This window comes from Cannabis sativa, chromosome 4 (assembly GCF_029168945.1).
Source record: "Cannabis sativa cultivar Pink pepper isolate KNU-18-1 chromosome 4, ASM2916894v1, whole genome shotgun sequence".
Lineage (NCBI taxonomy): Eukaryota > Viridiplantae > Streptophyta > Magnoliopsida > Rosales > Cannabaceae > Cannabis > Cannabis sativa.
Genome location: NC_083604.1, coordinates 50,063,759 through 50,084,526, shown reverse-complemented (window position 1 = coordinate 50,084,526; position 20,768 = coordinate 50,063,759). Strand labels below are relative to the sequence as shown.

Genomic DNA, 20,768 nt, shown 5'->3' with positions numbered 1-20,768 from the left:
ATGCTCTGATTAGGAAGTTTTGGTGGACAAAGGTATTGAGAAGGATAGATATAAGGCAACAGTAAGGTGGGACAAGTTGTGCCTCCCTAAGACCCATTGTGGATTGGGATTTAGACATCTTGAGGACACCAACAAGTTTCTCCTTTCTAAGTTGGCGTAGCATGTGGCCAATGGTTTGGAAAGAACGTGGATGAAATGATTGAATGAAAAGTATTGTAAGAAGAAGTATTCTTGGGAAATTGACATGAAAGGAAGTGATTCACCCATGTGGAAGGGGATATTCTCTGGTAGAGGTATTTTTTGCTTAGGGAGTCTGGATATACCGAGAAGAGGGGACTCAATTGATTTATGGAAGCAACCTTGGATTCTATAGCCTAATTTTGAAGAGTTTCTTGATTTGACAGAGAAGGTTAAATCCATAAACCCCTCTCTAAAAAAAAGTAGCATATCTTTCCTCTCAAGGAAATTCTTGGAATCTATATATCCTCCATAATCTTTTTTGAAAGGAGCTTGGAGATAGAATTGGTACTATTCCTTGGTTCTCGGAGCTTATGTAGGATACTATGGTTTGGAAGAACTCCACTGATAGAGTTTTCTCGGTCAAACATGCCTTCATAGAAGTTCATAGGCTTTTAGCAGGGGAAAGCAAAATATTTTTAAAGTTGATTTGGAATCAACTGATGCACTTCAGACTTACAACAATGCTTTTGAGGGTTGTTGTAGGAAGTCTCCCAACAAGAGACAAGTTGGATTTTATCAAAGACAAATCTTGCTTATTTTGTTAAGTTAATTTGGAAACTCCAATTCACCTTTTTCGGGAGTGTCCTTTTGCCAAAGCCTTCTGGTTTTATGGCTCTTATTTGATTTTGCAAACTAATCGAATGGGATTAGAGATCTTAGAAATTTTAGAAGGTTTAGCTGGTGGAGTTTCCAGTGATCTAAGATTGTGTTTCCTACATTTTGTTGGGTGACTTTTGAGTAAATTTAGAAAGCTAGAAATGAATTAGTCTTCAAAACTAATTCAATAAATATCTCTTGTGTTAGATCTAAGATTCTAATGTGATTTGAAGAAGCAGTCTTAGTGCAAAGGAAAGTACCTGGATAGAAAGATTTTGATTGGTACTGGAACAATCTGCTTGATCGATGCCTCGTGGAAGGACAGATTGGCTGGTGTGGTTGTGGAATGGTTCGAGAGGAGTACCGACCACTAGTAGGATTGCAACATTTCCACCTTTCTTTAGATGTCATATCCTAAAAAATGCACCAGATAGCCTTTTTATCAAATTTCTACGTAGGTGATTTAATTTGAAGATATAACAGATGCAACCAAAGAAACGAAAGTGACTAACTTTGGGTTTCATTATTTTCCATAATTTCTCGAAGAGTGATACAAAGACAAGCTTTGGTTGAGGAAGCATGTTAATGATATGGATTGTTGCTCTCATTCCTTCAGCCCAATATCTACATGACACATTCTTTGCATGTAACATGCTTCGACAGACCTCAACAAGGTGTCAATTCTTCCTTTTTGCTACACTATTTTGTTGTTGTGTATGTGGACACATCAAATAATGACATATCTTATACTTTTGTAAGTATTGGAAGAACTCATCAAATGTATATTCTCCCCCATTATCAGTGTGCATGCATCAATCTTTTCTTCCTCTACTTCTCCTTCTATTTTTTCTTTAAATTCCTTAAACTTCTCTAAAGTTTGTGATTTTTCTTTCATAAAGAAAACCTAGACATACTTGGAGAAGTGTCTATTAAACGTAACCATGTAGTGAATTCTGTTGTTTGACGATTGCTTGACTCATCCAAAGACATCACAATGGACTAGCTCAAAAGAGGTTGCGGGCTTGAAGTTCAACTCATTGTATGGTAATTGATGCACCTTCCCATACTGACATCAAACACAAACAATGTCACTTTTGACATTAAGTTTTGGAAGACCTTTGATAACCATTTTCTCCATTATCGCATTTAACTTGTCGTAACTAATGTGTCCTAGTCTGGCATGCCACAAGTATGGTGTTTTATTCGTTTAAACCTTATCTACGTAAGCAGTCTCAACTAACATAGCATAGATAGATTCTAAATGTTAACCTTTAATAAACGGTGTCTTAAATACTTTAAGATTTTGATAAATCTTGACATCATAAGGACCAAAAATGACATAGTTTTTTGATGATTCCAATTGAGGTACGGGTATTACATTTTTCCTCATTCCTGGCACATGATAAAATTTTTGTAATTGAACTTGATAAGTACTAGAATGTGGGACTACATCAACCTTGTCGATGTAAGTGATTGGAAACTTAGAGTTATTTGTAGTTACCACTACACGTTCTCCTTTGTATTATGTCACACCTCCCAACTTCTCCATGTCTCTAGTCATATGATTTGAGCATCTAGAGTCCATAATCCAGTCCCTCTTTTAATTAATATGCTCTGGAGTGACTGCCACCAAAATACCCATTCTTCAAAGCTTGCATTCTTCTTGCAAGATTCATTTACTATAAATGATGCTTTAAAATCCCACTCTTCTTTGTCATCAATATTCTTGTTGGAGGTTGTTGCATTGCCTTCGACATAATTCTTTGAATAAAAATGTCTAGCAATATGCCCTTTGTTTCCATATTTTTTTGTTTACTCATCTAATTATTCTTGTGTGTCATGATTCTTTTGAGCTCCCCCTACTATGAGCTTCTATGTTTCTTATGTAACTTCTCATTACTCCTATGTTATTTTATTGCTTGGGTTACCCTTGTCTTTTGTTGCAGAAGAATGCTTGATCATCTTCACTCTTTATTTAAATTTTCAACATATGCTTAGCCAAAGTTTCTCTATCGGTTAGCAAGTTTTCAAACTCGACGAAAGAAGGCTTGGTTGACCAACCTTGTATTGCAACAATAAAACTTTTATATTCGAGTTGCAATCCACAAATAATTATTCTTCTTATTCTTGCTTCTGTATTTTCTAAGTTGGCTCTAAATCAGAAATCTCATGATAAAGAGATTATACTTTGTTAAAATATTAGTTGATTGTCATTTCTTGTTGTGAGATTGACAAGAACTCATTCTCTATAAGTTGAAGTCTTGCATCACTCTTCTTTGAGAAAAGTGTGACGAATGTGTACCCAACCCTCCTTTGGCGACTCAACTTTTCTGATGTGCATAAACATTTCCTCTTTGATCATGGTGTTGATTGCAAACAACACATTTCCAGCTTTGATCTTCCATTTTATCAAAGCTACAACATTTTCAAGTGGGTTTACTTCACTACCAATTACAACCTCCCACAAGTCTTGGCTTTGGAGGTATAATTCCATCATTGTTGACCAAGTATTTTAATTCTAGTTGTTGAGCTTCTTTATACCACCAATTACTTGAGCGTCACCCATCGTTCTTTAGGTAACGAATTACCAAAAAAGCTTATCCCAACTTGTAAGCTTAACAAACTCAAATTATGCACGACAACAAGAAGCTCTTCTACCACTACGAGCTCGACAAACTTAGCTCTGATACCACTTGTTGAGTAAGAAAATTACAACACTTTGTTATTAAGAAAGAGTACTTACAAACTTAGAATCATTTGGACACAATGACTAGCTACGACACTCTTACTCTTTTACACACTTTGGACTCTCTTTCTCACACTTGAATTATCTTGCTTCATCTTGTATTCTAAGCATAGACCTCAAATCTATTTATAGGCTACAAGTGAAGTATATCTAAGTTTTTATAGAATTTTCTAATTTTCTAAGTGAAGTATTATGCAACATTATCATATATATTATTAGAATTTTTTTATTCTAGATTTTTTTAAAATAAACTTCTCTTATTGATTTCAATGGTTGTAATAAATATTTTATTTTATAAATTTAATTTTGGAATCTCAGATTTGTAAAAATAGAAAACTAGCAAACAATTCGATGATGAATTTTTTTGAAAGAATATGGAAATATGGAAATATTTTTTTTAACTTTTAATAATATATTTTTTCTTTTAATTTCTGATTAATTAATTTATTTATTTAAAATAAAATTTGATTAATGTTTTTATTAATTTAAAATTCAAATGAGTTAAACTAACCAGGAACTAACACGTAGAACTATCGCAAGTATTTAACAGAATTATTAAACGGGCACTAACAGATTAATATCAAAATAAGAGTATTTGTGCTGGTATTTTTCATATTAAAGTATTTAGTAGGAATAAATCTAATAAATTAAATATTTATACCGCAAATTTCTTATTTATCTTTTATAGTTTTCCAAAAAAAAATTAATAGTCATCTAATTTCTATAATAATTATTTAGTCGTAAATTAATTTTGTTCAGTAATAATAATTATAGTAAATAGAAATAATAACGTTTACAAAAATTAAACACAATGTATTTGGAGCACTCACATCAGATGCTCTAAAATAGAAAAATTTTGAAATTTATAAAGAACTAAATTAAAAACTACATCACGGTGCTCTAAACTCCTTCATTTTAAAGTTTTTTTAAAAATTTACTATTTATACTCTACATTTATAAAATACTATTCATTTTTCTAAATATATTTTATTAATTATTTTAGTTTTGAATATCAATATATATATATATATAAAAAGTATGAGCGGTGATATAATACTTTAAAATTGTTGCAAAATAATTTTTCTCTTTTCTCCTTAATTCTCTCTTTTTTTAATTTTTTAATTCTCTTCCCTTCTTAATTCTTTTTTTTAAAATTTTAATCTATTTATAGATATCTAAACATATAAATCTATTTATTTATACAGTAGAACCTCTATTTAAGAATACTCTATTGAAGAATAACCTCTAATTTGTTATAAAAAAAATCAAGTCCCGATTTGGACCAGTTATTAATAAGAATAACCTCTAAATTGTAATTAGTTATATATTTTTTAAGTCTCGTATTAACAAAGTATACCTCTATATAAGAATAATTACATCTTAATAAAATATATACATGTATTATGTAAATTTATTTATGTAAAATTAATAATTTTATTTTAAATTATAATACATGTATGAAATTATATTTACTCTAAAATAGTTCTATTATGATATAGTATTAATGATTATTTATTGTTATTATTGTTACATTGATTTTTTTTGGTTTTTTAAATTTTTATTTTCTAGTGTAACTCAATTTAGTTATAACCTCCCAATTAGAATATAATTTACTTGGTCCCAAGTATATTCTTGGATAGTGGTTCTACTGTATATCTATATAAAACATCTTAATATATAAAGGATATATTTTATTTTATTATGTCCTATTTTATATAATAAAATTCTTGCTTTAAAAAAAATATAATAAAATTCTAAAATAAATTATTAAATAAAAAAAAAACCGTTGTAAACTATCATCCTTTATTTAAAAAAAAAATCTTATTAATATGAAGAAAAAAAATTATATATCGTATATATATTATATATCCCAATAATATTTTATATATCTATATATTTAAAATATTGATCATAAAATAACAACAAACTTTGTATCATAAAAAAAAAATATATGTTTTTAAACTTATGTTTTTTTTCTAATTTTATGTATAAAATGATAACTATTTTACTACTTGGTTTATTTTAAATAATAATAATATTATTTTTTTTGGCACCACACTATTTACTTTGGATTTTTTTATAAACATTGAATTAATAAAAAATATATTAATATAAATATAATAATTCTTATCAATACCTATACATATAAATGAGAGATAATATATTGAAGCAGTGATATGAAAAGTTACTAATACTAAAATTTGATGTAATTTTATTACTTAGTTATTATCATCAAATAAAATACGTAATTTATTTTATATATATAATTTAAAATTTTTGAAACATTCGTTGCAAAGCATGAATTATTTACTAGTTATTTTTATATAAGGATATGTGTATATGTTAATATTATATATTTGAAATGTATAAAATATATTAAAATTTGAAAAAAGTTAAGTTTTAGTAATATATTTTAAATAAGTTGATGTATGGTGTAATATGAAAATTTGATGTAAAATAATTAAAAAAAAAAAGTGAAAATTTTGTAATATATGGTAGAGAATGTGAGGAGAGTGCTCTTAGTTATTAAGAGAAGGGTAAATGCTATTGGATCCCGTGTTTTGTAAAAGTTACTAATTGGACCCTCTATTTTGTTAAATGACGAAATGGACCCTATATTTTCCAAATTAGTAAAAATAGAACATTGATCGTAATTTTTAACAATTTTATTTTTTAATATAACCAACTTTAAGACAGATCCTAATACGAATAGATACAGAAAATGTAACCAGTTTTATCATAACATCTCTAGATCAGATTATTATTAAGTTTTATTTTGACAAAAAATTGGTTCAAGGTCCTATTTATACAAGTTTAGAAAATATATGGTCTATTTAGTCATTTAACATACCATAAAGTTCAATGATAAGTTTTGCAAACTACAGGGTCTAAAATAGTATTTACCCTTAAAAAAAATACTATATTTGTAATTAGTTATTTTAGAGTATATATATAATTATTTTTTATTTTAAAAAGTTGTATAGAATGTTAATTTTTTTTCGTAGAAGTTTATAATTTTTTACAAGAAGTCTTATAATAAGTTGCCTAGTTATTTATATATTGATATACCTTAAAGCGATTATAAAAATCTTCAGCAATATCTCCATTGCTGTGATCTGCAATCTTTTCTGAAATAAAGTTCATCAAATCATTAATGAATCGATTACAAAGTTCCGTTGCTATATGAAAAAAGAAAATACTTAAAGAAAGATAAAGAGAAAGAGAGACGTCACCTGGGTGTGTTCGTGTGAAGGTGTCCCATATACTTGATCCTCTACCATGCCCATATGTTCCTCCTTCATACTTCAAAATCAGAAAATTATAAATATAATAATAATAAATGTGTTTGCTAACAAAAACTTCATCTGTAATTAGATATACTAATTATATATAATTAAATACCTGGTAAGCACTTGAAGCTGTTCCGAATTGAAAGCCTTTGGGAAAGCTAAGCCTGGTTAGACCAGCTTGGCCTTGGACAGAAGTACAACTAGTGCCCACCAAATAGGATGAAGTTGCGAATAATAGCATTAGAAGAGTAGGAATGTCATAATTTCCCATAATTAAGATATGTATGCGTGTGCCTTTACACTCTCATAAAAGAAAAATCTCTTTATATATATTTTTTAAACAATCTAATTATAGTTATATACACATTATTTCAGCTAATTTCTTCCTCATTAACCTTTTTTTTTAATAAAAAAAACAAACAAACAAAACAAAAAAAGACATCACTTTGTGGTTGAATATATATAATATATATATATTGTTTAATCGTAGAGAAATCAAATGTCTATGATGTATTGTATAGTTGGTAACATGAGGATATATACAGAAATCTATTACAATTCATGTTGTTTAATAACCTGGAAAATGTCTCCGGCCCTTCTTGATTATAATATTAATTTATCAATATAAAATCTTCTCTTTCTTATTTAATTATAGATGGCCATATGTAGTAGATATATAGTCATAGATTTGTTTATGTAAATATATGAATTTTGACTTATATCATATATGTATCTGCATCAATTAATAACATGTTGAGCACATGCATACAACGTCATTTTCGATAAATAAATAAACCAATATAGAATATGATATGAATATTTTTAGGCTGGAGCAAAACATGATTAAGATCTATCACTATAAAATAAAAGAGGAATGCTAAAATTTACTCTAGCATCATTTAAATGTGTCATATTAATATTAGTGTAATTAAGTATAAAATCTCATGTAATTTAATTGATCAATAATTATTATAAAATTTTGTTAACCATTAAGCCAATTACAAAATATTACCTTTAATTAAATGGTACTAGACACGCGTGTACTAAAATAAGATGTTTAATAGATCATAAAGATCTTTAAACAAAATGATTACCATGGTGTCACTTTCCATGACCTAAATCCAAATCTTGTACAGAGTCCATTATTGCTAAAAAGTCAATTATCTTACCCCTAAACATATTTTATAACCATTAACAACACATAAATGTAATTTCATTATTAAATGTTACTAAAATATTAGAAAAGATACTATACATATAAAAACTCATGTTGACCGAGTCAAAAGAAACGATAAATAAATAAATAAATATGTATATGTAATAATAAGAAACCCCTTTTGTCACATACTCTCTTCTGAGCACAAAAGGAAACACACAAACCTAATCGTCGACGTAACTCTAATGAGCACTCTCTAACCACCGTCCGACCCCACGTGATGGATCGTTCAAATCCCCAAGCGCCGATGACCTCAAATTTTGAACGAATTTTTTGGCCACCTCCGATGTTTGCTTGACAAGTCGTCTTCACCACTAGACTCAGCTCGTTAAGGAGAACAATCTATACTATGCCATTTTGTCAAGCCCGCTACTTTTTTTTATGACATTTTTGTATCTCCGCTCCTTTCTGGCAACCTTTTGGCGATATCGTGTACTGTTTTGACAAATGGGTGGCATGGGTATGATCTACTTGTCGAGGTGATCGTTTTGATATATACTACACCTATTTTTGGCAATAATTCTAGTACACTAATTTTTACCTCCACCGATAGTTAATGTGCATCGCTTAGATGAGATTTCAAAACTCCAAACTTTGAATATAGTCATATTATATATCGTTAGACTCAATTTTTAATGTAGAATGCAATAATTATAATTATTTAGCCAATTGATGGTATAGATGAGAGTGATATCTAAGATTGGACTAAATAATGGAGCTCGAGACTTGAGAGCTTAGGATCATCTTTCTGACAAATTTAACGACTTGGAAGAGGTAGGGACTTAGTTGATTATTGGACTTGATTTTATGTGTTGAATAACATTAGACATATTCCAATTTTAATGATTTCCAAATTATTTGAAAAATTAAAAACCTAATCTGCATATTTTTCTAGACTGACCTAGGGCACTAAGTGCTAAATATATTTTTGTACAAATATTTATGCAGGTTATAATTTTTAGGTTTATTCAAAATACAGCCATTATGCTGCCAAATTTTCTAGAAAATAAAAGGGAATATGTTCTTGTGTTATTCTTATTATTTGCCTACTTTTGGTTATACAGATGATAGCCATGTTGATCATGATTTTTGCATATTGTTATTTCACGACCTAGTATCATTTAGGCAAACATTCATTGAAAATTGCTCAAATGGCTTGGAGTCAGAGAATCGAGATTGATAAATGCTCATTTAAATTTTTAAGAATTGTTTTTATTTATTTTTAATTGAAAATTTAATTTGAAACAATAAAATATCAACACATGGCCTTTTTTTGGAACTAAAGAATCGTTAGAAAAAGGACTAATGGACATACAACAATCTGGAACTTGAGTATTATTACCGCTATTTTTCAAAATTGAGGACTAATCTGCATTAAAATAAACTTTTGGGAAATTTTTGCAACAAATTTCCCTTGTGATTATTATCAATGACAAAAAAAATTACCACAAACTTGTAAGATTGACAGTTGAACATAAATCTGTGGAAGAATTTTGGAAAACGATGTAACCATTAACAGCATTTATCAAGTAAAAAAGATAAACACATCAATCATGTGCCAGACAGCATTGAATATCCAGGCGAGATCTCCAAAACATTGAACTCGAGGAGAAAACCCAACATATTGACTTAACTGGAGAAGAATTGAGTTAATTCATGGATTGAGAAGAGAATTCTCAACAAAATAGTTACTATACATTGTCCAGCAATACGCTATACATTTATCACCTTCTGAAATTCGTCAGTTAAATCATCCAAACTAATTATTTTCTTTTCGGATTCTTTTCCCATCTTAATTCTGTCAAGTTCAGCATTCAATTCCACAATATGCATTTGTATCTTCTCTCCTTTATCTGGTAATCTTGAGATCATAGCCTGTATAGATTATTTGATTTAATTCGTGTTAAGGATTCCAATTGTTAAAATTAATTTCGATAAAGAAAAAGATGACATTTTTCCTTTTCTTTTAAGCTACTGTGTAATAATATACAACTTCTATATACTCGGGGAGAAAGTGCAAAAATAAAAATGTGTAAAAGAAAAGAAAATGAATGAGGTACCTGGTTTGCAAGAGTTTTAGATAGCCGAAAGATTTTGTCTTTAATCTCTGATTCTGTCAGTTTGCCACCACTATCTGGTGAAGAACTTTTCTTGTTTAACTTTACATCCTTGGGATTGAAGGCGTACTCAGCACTGTCCATAATGCAACAACATAATAAAAAAATCAATTACTAAATACAGAGATCATCGTATGGTCCATACAAAACACGGTCCCCATACCCATCAACACTCCGTTCAACTGACGAACTTGACTTTGAAGCTCCCATATATGTAGACCCTGCCTTTCTGTGCTCAAAATAACAAGCCCATATTAATAACTGTAGATAGATGTCTGATTCATTTTCACAGTTTCCGACACAAAATATTACTTTCAGCTAAATAAAAGTTCATACGAGTCAAATACTTGCAAAGATCTAATATGAATTCAACAGTGGGGATTGAAAGAATTACTTTAAGAATAATTCAAGTTTGGTTCTTTTCTTTCTCAAAAACCAAATACTGTTACATTAGACTACACGTAGGAAGGGTAAGAAAGAAGTAAATGAGCTCACCTAGTCACTTCCTCTTCTTCGTGTACGTCTCGTGCAGGGGCTGCCTTAGAGAAGAGTAAACTGTGATGGCTAACTCCAGCTATACCCTGACCCTCCAAAAATTTCACATGGGCATCCAGGTAATCATCCCTGAAGCCAAAAAGAAGACATTGTACAATAGTTCATTTGCTTTTTCATGCAGCTAGTAAAAGATCATGTTTTCTAAATGTGTGGAACCAAAACCTGTGAGCATTTTTAATAAGCAACTAAGCTTTCAATTGCAGAAATGCACATAAACAATACTATTATTATGCAGATGAAGAAAAGAAAAGATACTATGACAAAGTAAAATACTTTTCTCTTAGCAAATAATCATCAAGACATAAGAATCCATTAGCACTTAATGTCAGTTTAATTTATGATGTGCAGTGTATGCATGCAGAAACTGAAATTGCTTATAGTTTTAAAAATTTATATCAAAAAAAAAAAAAAACTGTCTACAAGATTTTTTGTACAGTTTACAAACAGCCACATAAGAGAATATGCCAAGGGCATTTGCACAATGCCTTATTTAGCAGTATGGCATGGATCATGAATATGGCATTCCCAATATGATCCCGTTTCAGCGAGTCACATCCCACTTATGAACTTTAAGATCTATTGGCAAAACCATATTTATGACAAGTGGAATGTGTACTAAAATAGTTACATGATGAAACCAATACTTATCAACGGTGCCCATTAATAGTGCAGCAGCTAACATGTATATTTTGATATGATTTTAAATATTATATTCTACTTGCCAAATATGTAATTTGGAACAACACACAATTCAGTCCTGGAAATAAAGATGTTCCATACTTCTGCATTATTATGGCTTATATATACATTGCAAGAATCATTCATTACTCATAACAGCTAAAGATTGCATACATTATATGCTGGCAATCGTGTTCCTCGTGCAATTGCTGCTGTGTAAGGGAAACATCAAAACCCTGTGCTGGAAGACTGAAAAGCTCACGAAGATCCTGCAAAGATTTATTCCAAGACTTAACTCATTTTAATAATAGAATTTAAAAACCAAGGATATTACTTCAATATAACAATCTTCATCAAAATTACCTGTTGGCTAAAGTATCTGGTCTGTTCTTTTTGCTCCGTTGCAGTTCTAAACAAACCTCCCTTGTATATCTAGCATGGATTATGAGAAGTTAATAATACCAATACAATTATACCTGGCACTCAAATTCTACCACCGAAGAGCACTCTTAAAATATCATTTATTCTATCCTTTAAAATATATCACCAAAATCCACTATTTCTATTTTACATTATTTTAAGAATTAACCTAACATCATCTTGTTTATTTTTTCGCATCTTTTTCAAAAAGAGAAAGAGGTCATTTGTCTTAGACTGAACCCCCAATATACATATATTAAGAACCTCACTTATGGCAGATGAATACCTTGGTAAAACAAAAATTAGTATAATAAAAGAAATATAAGCTCAGCCATCATAACAAAAAAAATCACCAAATCCATTCCCTACTCAAGTCTAGAAAGGAAAAATTCTCAAAATGCTTAGTTCTTCTAAATAGTCTTTTAAATATTATATTTTTTCGTATCTTTTAAATATTATACTTCTTAATATTTTTTATTCATTGCAGAAAGAGAAACTAATTGGGATGAATAGTGTTCTATAATTTCATTTTACTTTTGCTGAAAGTGTTCTATAAATGTAACGGATGTACTGTAAGTAAAATTTAAAAATTCTGTTTACAAAATCTAATGGAGGGTTCTTTTATCATCAATTTTTTATATTTTAAGGAACTAATTTAGAATATCCATTGTAAGTTTTCTAAGTAGACCAATTAACAGTAATTAAATTCTTTAACCTGCTTTCTGTAAATCTTCTCTTCCACTGTCCCACATGTCATTAGTCGATATACAATGACATCCTTCGTTTGACCGATTCTATAAGCACGATCAACACTTTGGTTATCCGTACTGCAATGTTAAACCCAACAGTTAACATTTGTAATCAGATAACACAAGTATTATTGTGTTACATAGTAAAGTAATAGGGAACGTTTTGTAAGGAACCCGTGAACCAAAAATTGCAGTGAGTACTAAAACCCAAAAATGTAACCAAACAGCACACAATGTTAATCACAACAACAGATACATAGTTCCAAAGCATCTATATCCTCCAAAAAATTTGATCTTGTAAAATCCCTTTTTCTAGGAGAGAAAATAAGATAACAATATTTCAAGAAGCACCTTGGATTCCATGCAGGATCAACAACAATCACACGATCTGCTCTTGTAAGTGTAAGGCCCAAACCACCAACTTGAGATGTTAGGAGAAATATGGGCGCCCCAACCCCATTTTGGAAATCCTAACGATGAAATAAAATGACATTCTTAGATAGTTTAACAAAACATTCATCATCACTGGTATATCAATTGTACTTACATTTACAATCGTCAGTCTGTCACTTGCTTTTGTGGTACCATCAATTCGTAAGAACTCATAACTGTTGGAGATTAGTGCTTCCTGCAAATAATTATATTGTTACACATCATACAAAAAAATCCAATGGCATGAAGGCCTATACGTAGAGCTTATACACATGTAAATTACATCATCACTGACAAAGAAAAATTATCAATTCTTTCTGAGCATGCAAAAACTGTCTTATAACATTAGAAGCATGAAAGCTTTCACAGATTGAATAGGGAGCTGGGCTATTTGTTGAACACTTGACAGACAACAGCAATTGGGTGGAATTTTTCCATTTATTCATCAACAAGTAGAGATTCGAGTTGTTTCAGATCATAGTCCAATTCTTTTTCAATTTACACCACCGAATAATATAGGCTGTTCACCTTTTGGATTTGAAAGTATGTGACTGGATAATAAAGACTTGAATAAAAACTTATAAGTTAGTGTGCCCAGGTGGGAAAGGTATAAATTCATGTCCAGAATAAATATTACTTATTAGAAGTTTTAGTTTAAAAATTAAAAGCTTATGTAGATTGAAATTTTCTTGATATAAGTTTTATGAAGTTTTTGTTCTCTGTTGAGGATTATGCCTCGGCTTCCCACAACCTGGCCGAGCTAAAGCAAAGCAATACACATCATTCCCCAAAATAATATTTTTAAACTTTGTGCATAAATATAGATGAAATAATATCATCCAGCTGCCCCAAAATAAAACATCAAACTGAAACAAATGTAGGACTAACCTCGATGAGATTAAGCATCTTGCGTGTCTGAGAAAATATCAAAACATTATGCCCCTTTGGAATCAAGTCATCCTGAAAAAGAGCATTGAGCAATTTATCTAACATGGTACCCAGAAAATGCAAATGTAAATTTTAGCTCATTAATATGTGCAGCATCTCACCAATAAAGATAATATGAAAGATATTTTGCATGAGATGTTCACGTGGTTCTCTTCAAAGCCATCTTTCTCAGCAGCATCTGCTATGTACATGGCTAACTTTTCTGCCACATTAACCTCTTCTGGCTTAAGCATTGTATCCATCTCTTCTAGAACATCTTCAGCAGCACGTTTTGTCAACAGAAGTGGATGATCACAAATCTTTTTCAAGATCTGTTTCATCTCAAAAAATATATATAATAAGTAAATAAATACAAGATTAATCATTCTCTTGCTAAAAAAACTAAAGATGACACAACTTTTGCTTTCTATATGAGATGATGTATTAACCTCTTCTTCAATAGTATATTGCAAGTTTTATCTAAATAAAATATTTGCATATTTGCAAAGTACTCATATTTCCAACAATGTTAAATTTTGAATAACCCAACAATGTTTTAACATAAGTCATTTTGCCAAAATGATTTTATTTTCTTTTTACCAAAGTAATTTAAAATTATCTGATTTCATAATTACTCTTTTTTTTTAACAACATCTCATAATTACTCTTTAAATGTATTAAATGATCTATAAAAAAATAAAAAACAAAACAAAACAAAAAAATACATAAAAGACCAACCACGTGAAAACGAAACTACACATTTTGAAAACTAGGTATCAAGTGTGACTCGTGACAGAATAACTTTGCAACTCATGACAGTTCAAACACAAGTGCTTGACTCAAATAATTAAGGAATTGCTGCAAAAAAAGGTTATACTGCACCAAAAAACAGCCAATTAATTGAGTCGAGCACTTGTCTTTGAAATACTACAACATAATCAAGTTTAAAATAGCATAATGCTTTGAAACACTAAACAAGTTACATTTTGTGATAAAACAAATTACAAAAGGAAAAAAAATAATTGTATTTGTTTTCTATGCAAGAGAATAAAAAAGAAAAGAACTTGAAAAAGCTTTCAAAATTTAACATGAAAAACAGTTTCATTGTTTTTTTCACAAAACTTCTCCCCAATACTTGTAGGCAAGTTAAGGAGAATGCGCTGGAGCAAGAAGTGAGAGAATCCAAATTAAAACAAAAAAAGTACTCTACCGTTAGTGCAGCCAAAGGAGATCCATCAAAAGCTGAAAGAACCAGCTCACTTCTTAAAAATGCCTCATATAGTTGCCGCTACACCACCATGAATGAAAGAGTTGAGTATCAATGTATGAGAACGATAAAAAATAATAAATAAAATAAAATGCAACAGACCCAACCTGACAATTAGTCAATCTTAACCACACAATGATCTCATTCTTTTGAGAAAGTTTTGCATCTCCATTGTTGGCATCTTCATTGAACACTTCAGTCTTCAAGCGACGTAAAAAATAAGGTCGAATGCGATCTCGAAGTTTCTGTCAAACAAAGTAAAAAAAGTAATATTGGCATCAACCAACATTTAAAATATAATAGCAGCTACAATTAAAAAACTGAAGAACTAACAAAACTAATTAAGTCATAATATAATATCAATACTTTAGCAATTTCTGAACCAGTGCGCTTCTCCCTCTCTGTGGCATGCTTATCATTCCCACGAAGAATATAATCTTCAAAAGTTTCCTTAAACCTGAGAAAATCCCACAAAAAATCATAATGTGTGAAGCATAAACTTATTCAAGCAAAAGAAGATGAAGCACAGTAATGACTTACTCTTTTTTATCACCGAGTAGTTCAGGACAGCAGAAGTTGAATAAAGCCCACAGTTCCTGTTGCATAATTCCAAAATCATATTATCCCACATGCCTACATGATCAAGTTTTATGCAATAAAAAGGAGAAAAACTAAAATAAAAGGGAAATTCAATCAAACCATACACATACATACCTTAAGATTGTTTTGAATTGGAGTACCACTAATGATTATACGATGAGTGCATGGTATCTCAAGCAAACTTTTCGCTCTTTGGGTACTAGGATTTTTTATGAGGTGTCCCTATTAAAGTAAAGAAAAAGAAATAGTGAAATAAAGAATTAGGAGCGTCGTGTCATCTAGAGGATGTTCATAGTACAATGCGGGTATAAATTATAATAGTACAAATTCCAACTGAATTTCACTTGAATCGGCAACAAAGTCCTAGAAGCGAATCAACTAGTTGGCTGATATAGTATTTATGGAGACATGTCTATAGTTCATGAAGGCATAAAGAAAATCTCTTAGAAATAAAAAATTCACTTTATTGATGATTAGAAAATACACTTAATACACTAGCAAAGCTCTTTACAGGCAACTTGTCAGAGATTTCAAACTCTTGCAAAAACAACATATTAATTAATCAGCACAGAGTATATAGGGAAGTATCACTGTGGAAAGATGCTAGGTTGGAAAGAAATAACAGAATATTTGAAGGAAAGGAGGGTCCAGTAGAGGATTTGTGGGAGAAAATAAGGTTCTAGACAGCGTCATGGGCCTTTAAAACTAAACATTTTGAGGAGATTTCCTTTTTATGCAGAGAATGGAAAACCTTGTTGACTGTAGTGCTGGTAACTGTTTTGTTCTATTACGTTTTGTTGGGCTTTTTGCTAAAAATTTTGTTACCACAGTTTTGCTCCGCCACACGTGAGGGTTTTCAATAAATTAGAGTGGGGATCTAAGACAAGTGACCCTTTCTCTTTTAAAAAAAAAAATGTGCTTCAAAGATTTCCAACTAAAATAATTTAGGTAAGTGATAAAGAAACTTAAACCAGTTCCAGTTTAACCATGTATAGCACTATTATACTTACTTCATCAAGTATCATATAATCCCATATGTTACCATCCTCCCTTTGTTCATCTAGAATCATATACTTCATCAAGTTCTCTCCTTGTAAAGATTTTGAGTTTGCCCGCACAATATCATATGTAGTAAGGAGAATGCCTTTGTCCTACAAAACAGCAAACAGTGATTAGTATGAAAGTCCCCAATACACGTTCAAAACCAAACAAAGGAGAAGCTTAACAAATAACATGGCTTCACACAGTTATTTTCTTTCTGAGTTTGGGCAGAAAGATAATGACTGACTAAATGAATTAATAGGTATTAAGAGAAGAATTCGATTTGAATTCAAAGCATAAGCCTGGCTGCATATTTTACTTTTAATACATTATAAACACATAACATGAATGTTATCCTGATCTAACTTCTGATTCTGCATTTCTAAGTCAACATTTTAAACTTGCTATATCGGAACAATACAAAGTAGACACATTGATACCTGTAGAACATATTGAAGCTCGTATTGACGGGCTTTCACACAGGTTCCAAAGTATCTGTAATAAATTAATCATCAGTTTACCACTAAAAAACATATTATTTTGGTTATAAAAGAAAAAGGAAGGATAGATAGGAAAGCAATCTCACTCTCTTGTCTTATCAGATAGACCAACAACTGATAATTCTTTAATCCAATGAGGAAGTAATGTTTTTGGGGCCACAATTAAGACCCGCTTGATCAGACGCGAATGAAACAATCCAGCTAAAAATCCACAAATCTACATGATAAACAAATCAAACAATTCAATTTCACTGGAAACAATCTTAAAATAGAATCTTTCAACAGATTATTTCTTTATTTCCTTACCTGCATTGTTTTTCCCAAACCCATGTCATCTCCTAAAATTCCCCCTTTATCCAGACAATGCAGAGACCACAGCCACTTGAGCCCCTCACGCTGATGAGGATACAGCATTTTTGCTATATTACCAGAAAGCTTGTATGTATATTTTGCACCCTTCAGAGTTATAGAGCTGTCACCTTCCAAGATGTCAACTTTGCTAGAAATGTGGTGGTCTCCAGACTTGGTGCTCTGCTTTCCCCTTGCCACTTCCTTACTCAACACAGCACAATCATCTTCTTCATCTACCTCCTCTTCTTTCACCTGGTATGCTGAGGTCTTTTGTATACTATCTAGTTTCTTACCAACCTCTTCTTTTTTAAACTGCGAGATAAAATGACTTTCATTTTTGTGCTCATATTTACTAGATATGTCACCGTCAGATTCGTCGTGAAGGTCACTGCCATTTTTGTCATCCCCTCTCCCCATTACATTATTAACATTCTTCTTTGCATCTGATGACGAATCAGATGAATCAGATTTAAGTGAAAATGAAGAGCCTGCACTAGCATACTCAGGCGGGTCAACTTGTTTCTCTTCTTCAATCCTTTCATACTTCGGAAGAGGCAGAGATTCTTCAACAGGATTCGACTTTTTGGCATCTTTTCTCTTCTCAATGGACAAAAACTCAAGTCTTGCACTCAAGTTATTAAGAATATCTCTAATCTCGTTGCCTCCACCATTTTCCTCATTGGTTTTTGGATTATGTGGTGGAGGTGGGGACTGAAAATCTGTAATTGCATCAAACGTGGGTTCGTTAAACACATTTTCTTTCTCGGACTTATCCTGATCATCCCGAGTAGAAAGTTTGCAAAGACGGCGGCGTCCTTGAATCTTTACCTTGGTCAGCTTTTGTTCTAAAATTCATGCAAACCAACAAAAGGTTATTAAGTAAACAAAATAGGCTTTTCACAAATACTATCTTACGCACAAACACAAAAGGTGTAAGTGGGCAGTACAAGAGACAGAGAGAGTGAGTACCAGGAGCAGGAGAAGAATCAAACTCGGTGATTATAGAGAAGTTCGGAACATCGTCGTCAACGAGCCGTATTTCACTGTGATCTCCCAATGAATCCTCACGATTCTCCTCTGAAATCAATACAAAGTGAATGGAAAAACGATCATTCAGAGCTCCCAAACTTAGAAATGGAAAACAAAACCCAAAACAACCCTCAGAAAAAAAAAAAAAAAAAAACAAAAACAAAAAACCAGAACCACGACGATTAATAATCAATCCAACATTTATAAACCCTAAAACGGACGGAGAAAGCAATAAAGAAAAATAATCTGCGTACCGAGGGTTTTGGAGGATTGTTTGGGCGGAGCGGAAAAGTCTTGAAGGAACTTATAGTGGCTGTCGTTGAGACTCTGAGGTGGTCTTTTAGTGATGCTTTTGTCCGCCATTTTCGAAGCCCTAATGGTGAGAGGAAGCAGAGTGGTAAGGTGATTGAAAATGAGAACAGCTACAACTCTTCTCTATTCTATTCCTTACTAAGTTTCCCGCTCCTTGTCCTATTTTGAATCGTAAATATGTCTCCTCGGTTCACAGTGGTTTTTCAAATAGAGAAATTTTAATTCTATACATAACTAGGAAACAAATCCGCGCTTCGCGCGGTTTGTGACAGTACAATGACAATTTTAAATAATGTATACTGTGAAATGCAATGCTGTCATAAAATACTATCATTATGAGATGCTACATTGTTACTATTAATAAACTTTTTGTTTGTAAAAAGATAAATATTTATAGATTATCTGCAAATGAAAAAAAAAAAATCATGACTTTCCAGCGCTCAAAGTTTTTAAAGTGTACTTACTTATATTTATATTTAAATAAAAATTTAGAAATCTTAATTGTTAATGATAGAGCATAATTTTTTTATTATTTTATCTTAAGACCATGTGATATTTGTTTATTTAGTTACCAAAAAAACTTGGTGCCTAACATTATGAAAGGAATAGCATAATATATTGTGCATGAGAAGATTATTGTTGCGAGTGATTTCAATAAAATATAAGGATGGTATGTATATTTATCATTCTCCATATAAATAGTACAATAATATATATATATATATTTACAATGTATATAATCTTAAAAGAGATAAAAAAAAATTCTTCAAAATTGATAAAAAGGTAACAAAAAGGACCAAAAATAATTAAGGAATTGAAACTTAAAAAGGAATATATATATATCTTAGTAAAAATTAAGTCTAGTCTTCTTTTCAACTGAAAATTTACAAACTCTCCGTGTTACTATTAATTTCCTCATGCATAGAGATCTATATTGTTATATTGTGTGCTCAAATATTGCTTTAAAATTTATATCATATATATAAAGCGATTCTTTTCATATATTTAATTCACACACATATATGTATGATGTTATTACCTTAATATATTATTTTCATAATAAATATATAATAATCAGAATGTGCATATAAAATTTATATAAAACATCCAGTTATAGTAATTAAAAATAAAAATTTCGTACCTTGATATTATTCATAAATATACTTACAATTTGACTTCTTCCCAATTCCAAGATGATAATTTTTCTACAGTAAAAATGCTTAAAGTTCTAAGTTATATATTGTAGTATATATAGGATAGTTTGAGTGGGATATATTATAGTAAGAAAGTTGAAAGAGTTTTTTTTTCATTTTTTTGTGAAAGAAAGTTGAAAAGTTTTGTGATAATAAAAAGTCTCATAAATATACAAAAGAATACAATTTATCTTTAATTAATTGAAGAATATAAAAAGTTTCACTATTAATGTAGTAAAAATATTTAAATAAATAATTCTTCACCAACCATAAGAAAGCCTTACAAAATTAGAAAAATAGAAAGAGAGAATTATAAGATGCCACCTAAAATTTTTTGTGCTTTCCTTTATTTATATATATTGATATTAAAAATATTGACAGAAATAACAAACATAATTATTTAAATAATCAAAATATAGTTACCGTTCTACCGCTCAAAATGTAAGCCCATGAATTCATTAATCTTTTGTGTTATGTCACCACTATCAGCACCACTTTCTCTCTTTTT

At 30.5% G+C, this 20,768-nt stretch overlaps 2 protein-coding genes across 2 annotated transcripts in view; both read right to left on the bottom strand.

Annotated features, from left to right (window-relative positions):
• The window catches only part of LOC115712023 (beta-glucosidase 12), a 38,654-nt gene extending 31,027 nt beyond the window's left edge, over positions 1–7,627 (bottom strand). The window contains exons 1-3 of the mRNA XM_030640227.2: positions 6,986–7,627; positions 6,817–6,886; positions 6,653–6,711 (exon numbers count right to left, since the gene is read on the bottom strand). Coding sequence (XP_030496087.2) covers positions 6,653–6,711; positions 6,817–6,886; positions 6,986–7,144 — 288 coding nt within the window. The 5' untranslated portion in view covers positions 7,145–7,627. The remainder of the gene's footprint in view (positions 1–6,652; positions 6,712–6,816; positions 6,887–6,985) is intronic.
• Positions 7,628–9,587: 1,960 nt separating this feature from the next.
• Positions 9,588–19,293, bottom strand: LOC115714083 (protein CHROMATIN REMODELING 24). The gene is made up of 22 exons (XM_030642615.2): positions 19,010–19,293; positions 18,696–18,803; positions 17,682–18,571; positions 17,462–17,592; positions 17,316–17,370; positions 16,845–16,985; positions 15,949–16,056; positions 15,775–15,830; positions 15,601–15,691; positions 15,342–15,479; positions 15,178–15,255; positions 14,090–14,299; positions 13,929–14,000; positions 13,156–13,236; positions 12,960–13,078; positions 12,575–12,686; positions 11,803–11,871; positions 11,614–11,708; positions 10,702–10,830; positions 10,370–10,435; positions 10,150–10,282; positions 9,588–9,964 (listed from the first exon to the last, which is right to left on the bottom strand). Exons 1-22 carry the CDS (start codon positions 19,116–19,118, stop codon positions 9,803–9,805), a joined length of 3,153 nt encoding a protein of 1,050 aa, XP_030498475.2. The 5' UTR covers positions 19,119–19,293; the 3' UTR covers positions 9,588–9,802.
• Between the last annotated feature and the right edge of the window lie 1,475 nt (positions 19,294–20,768).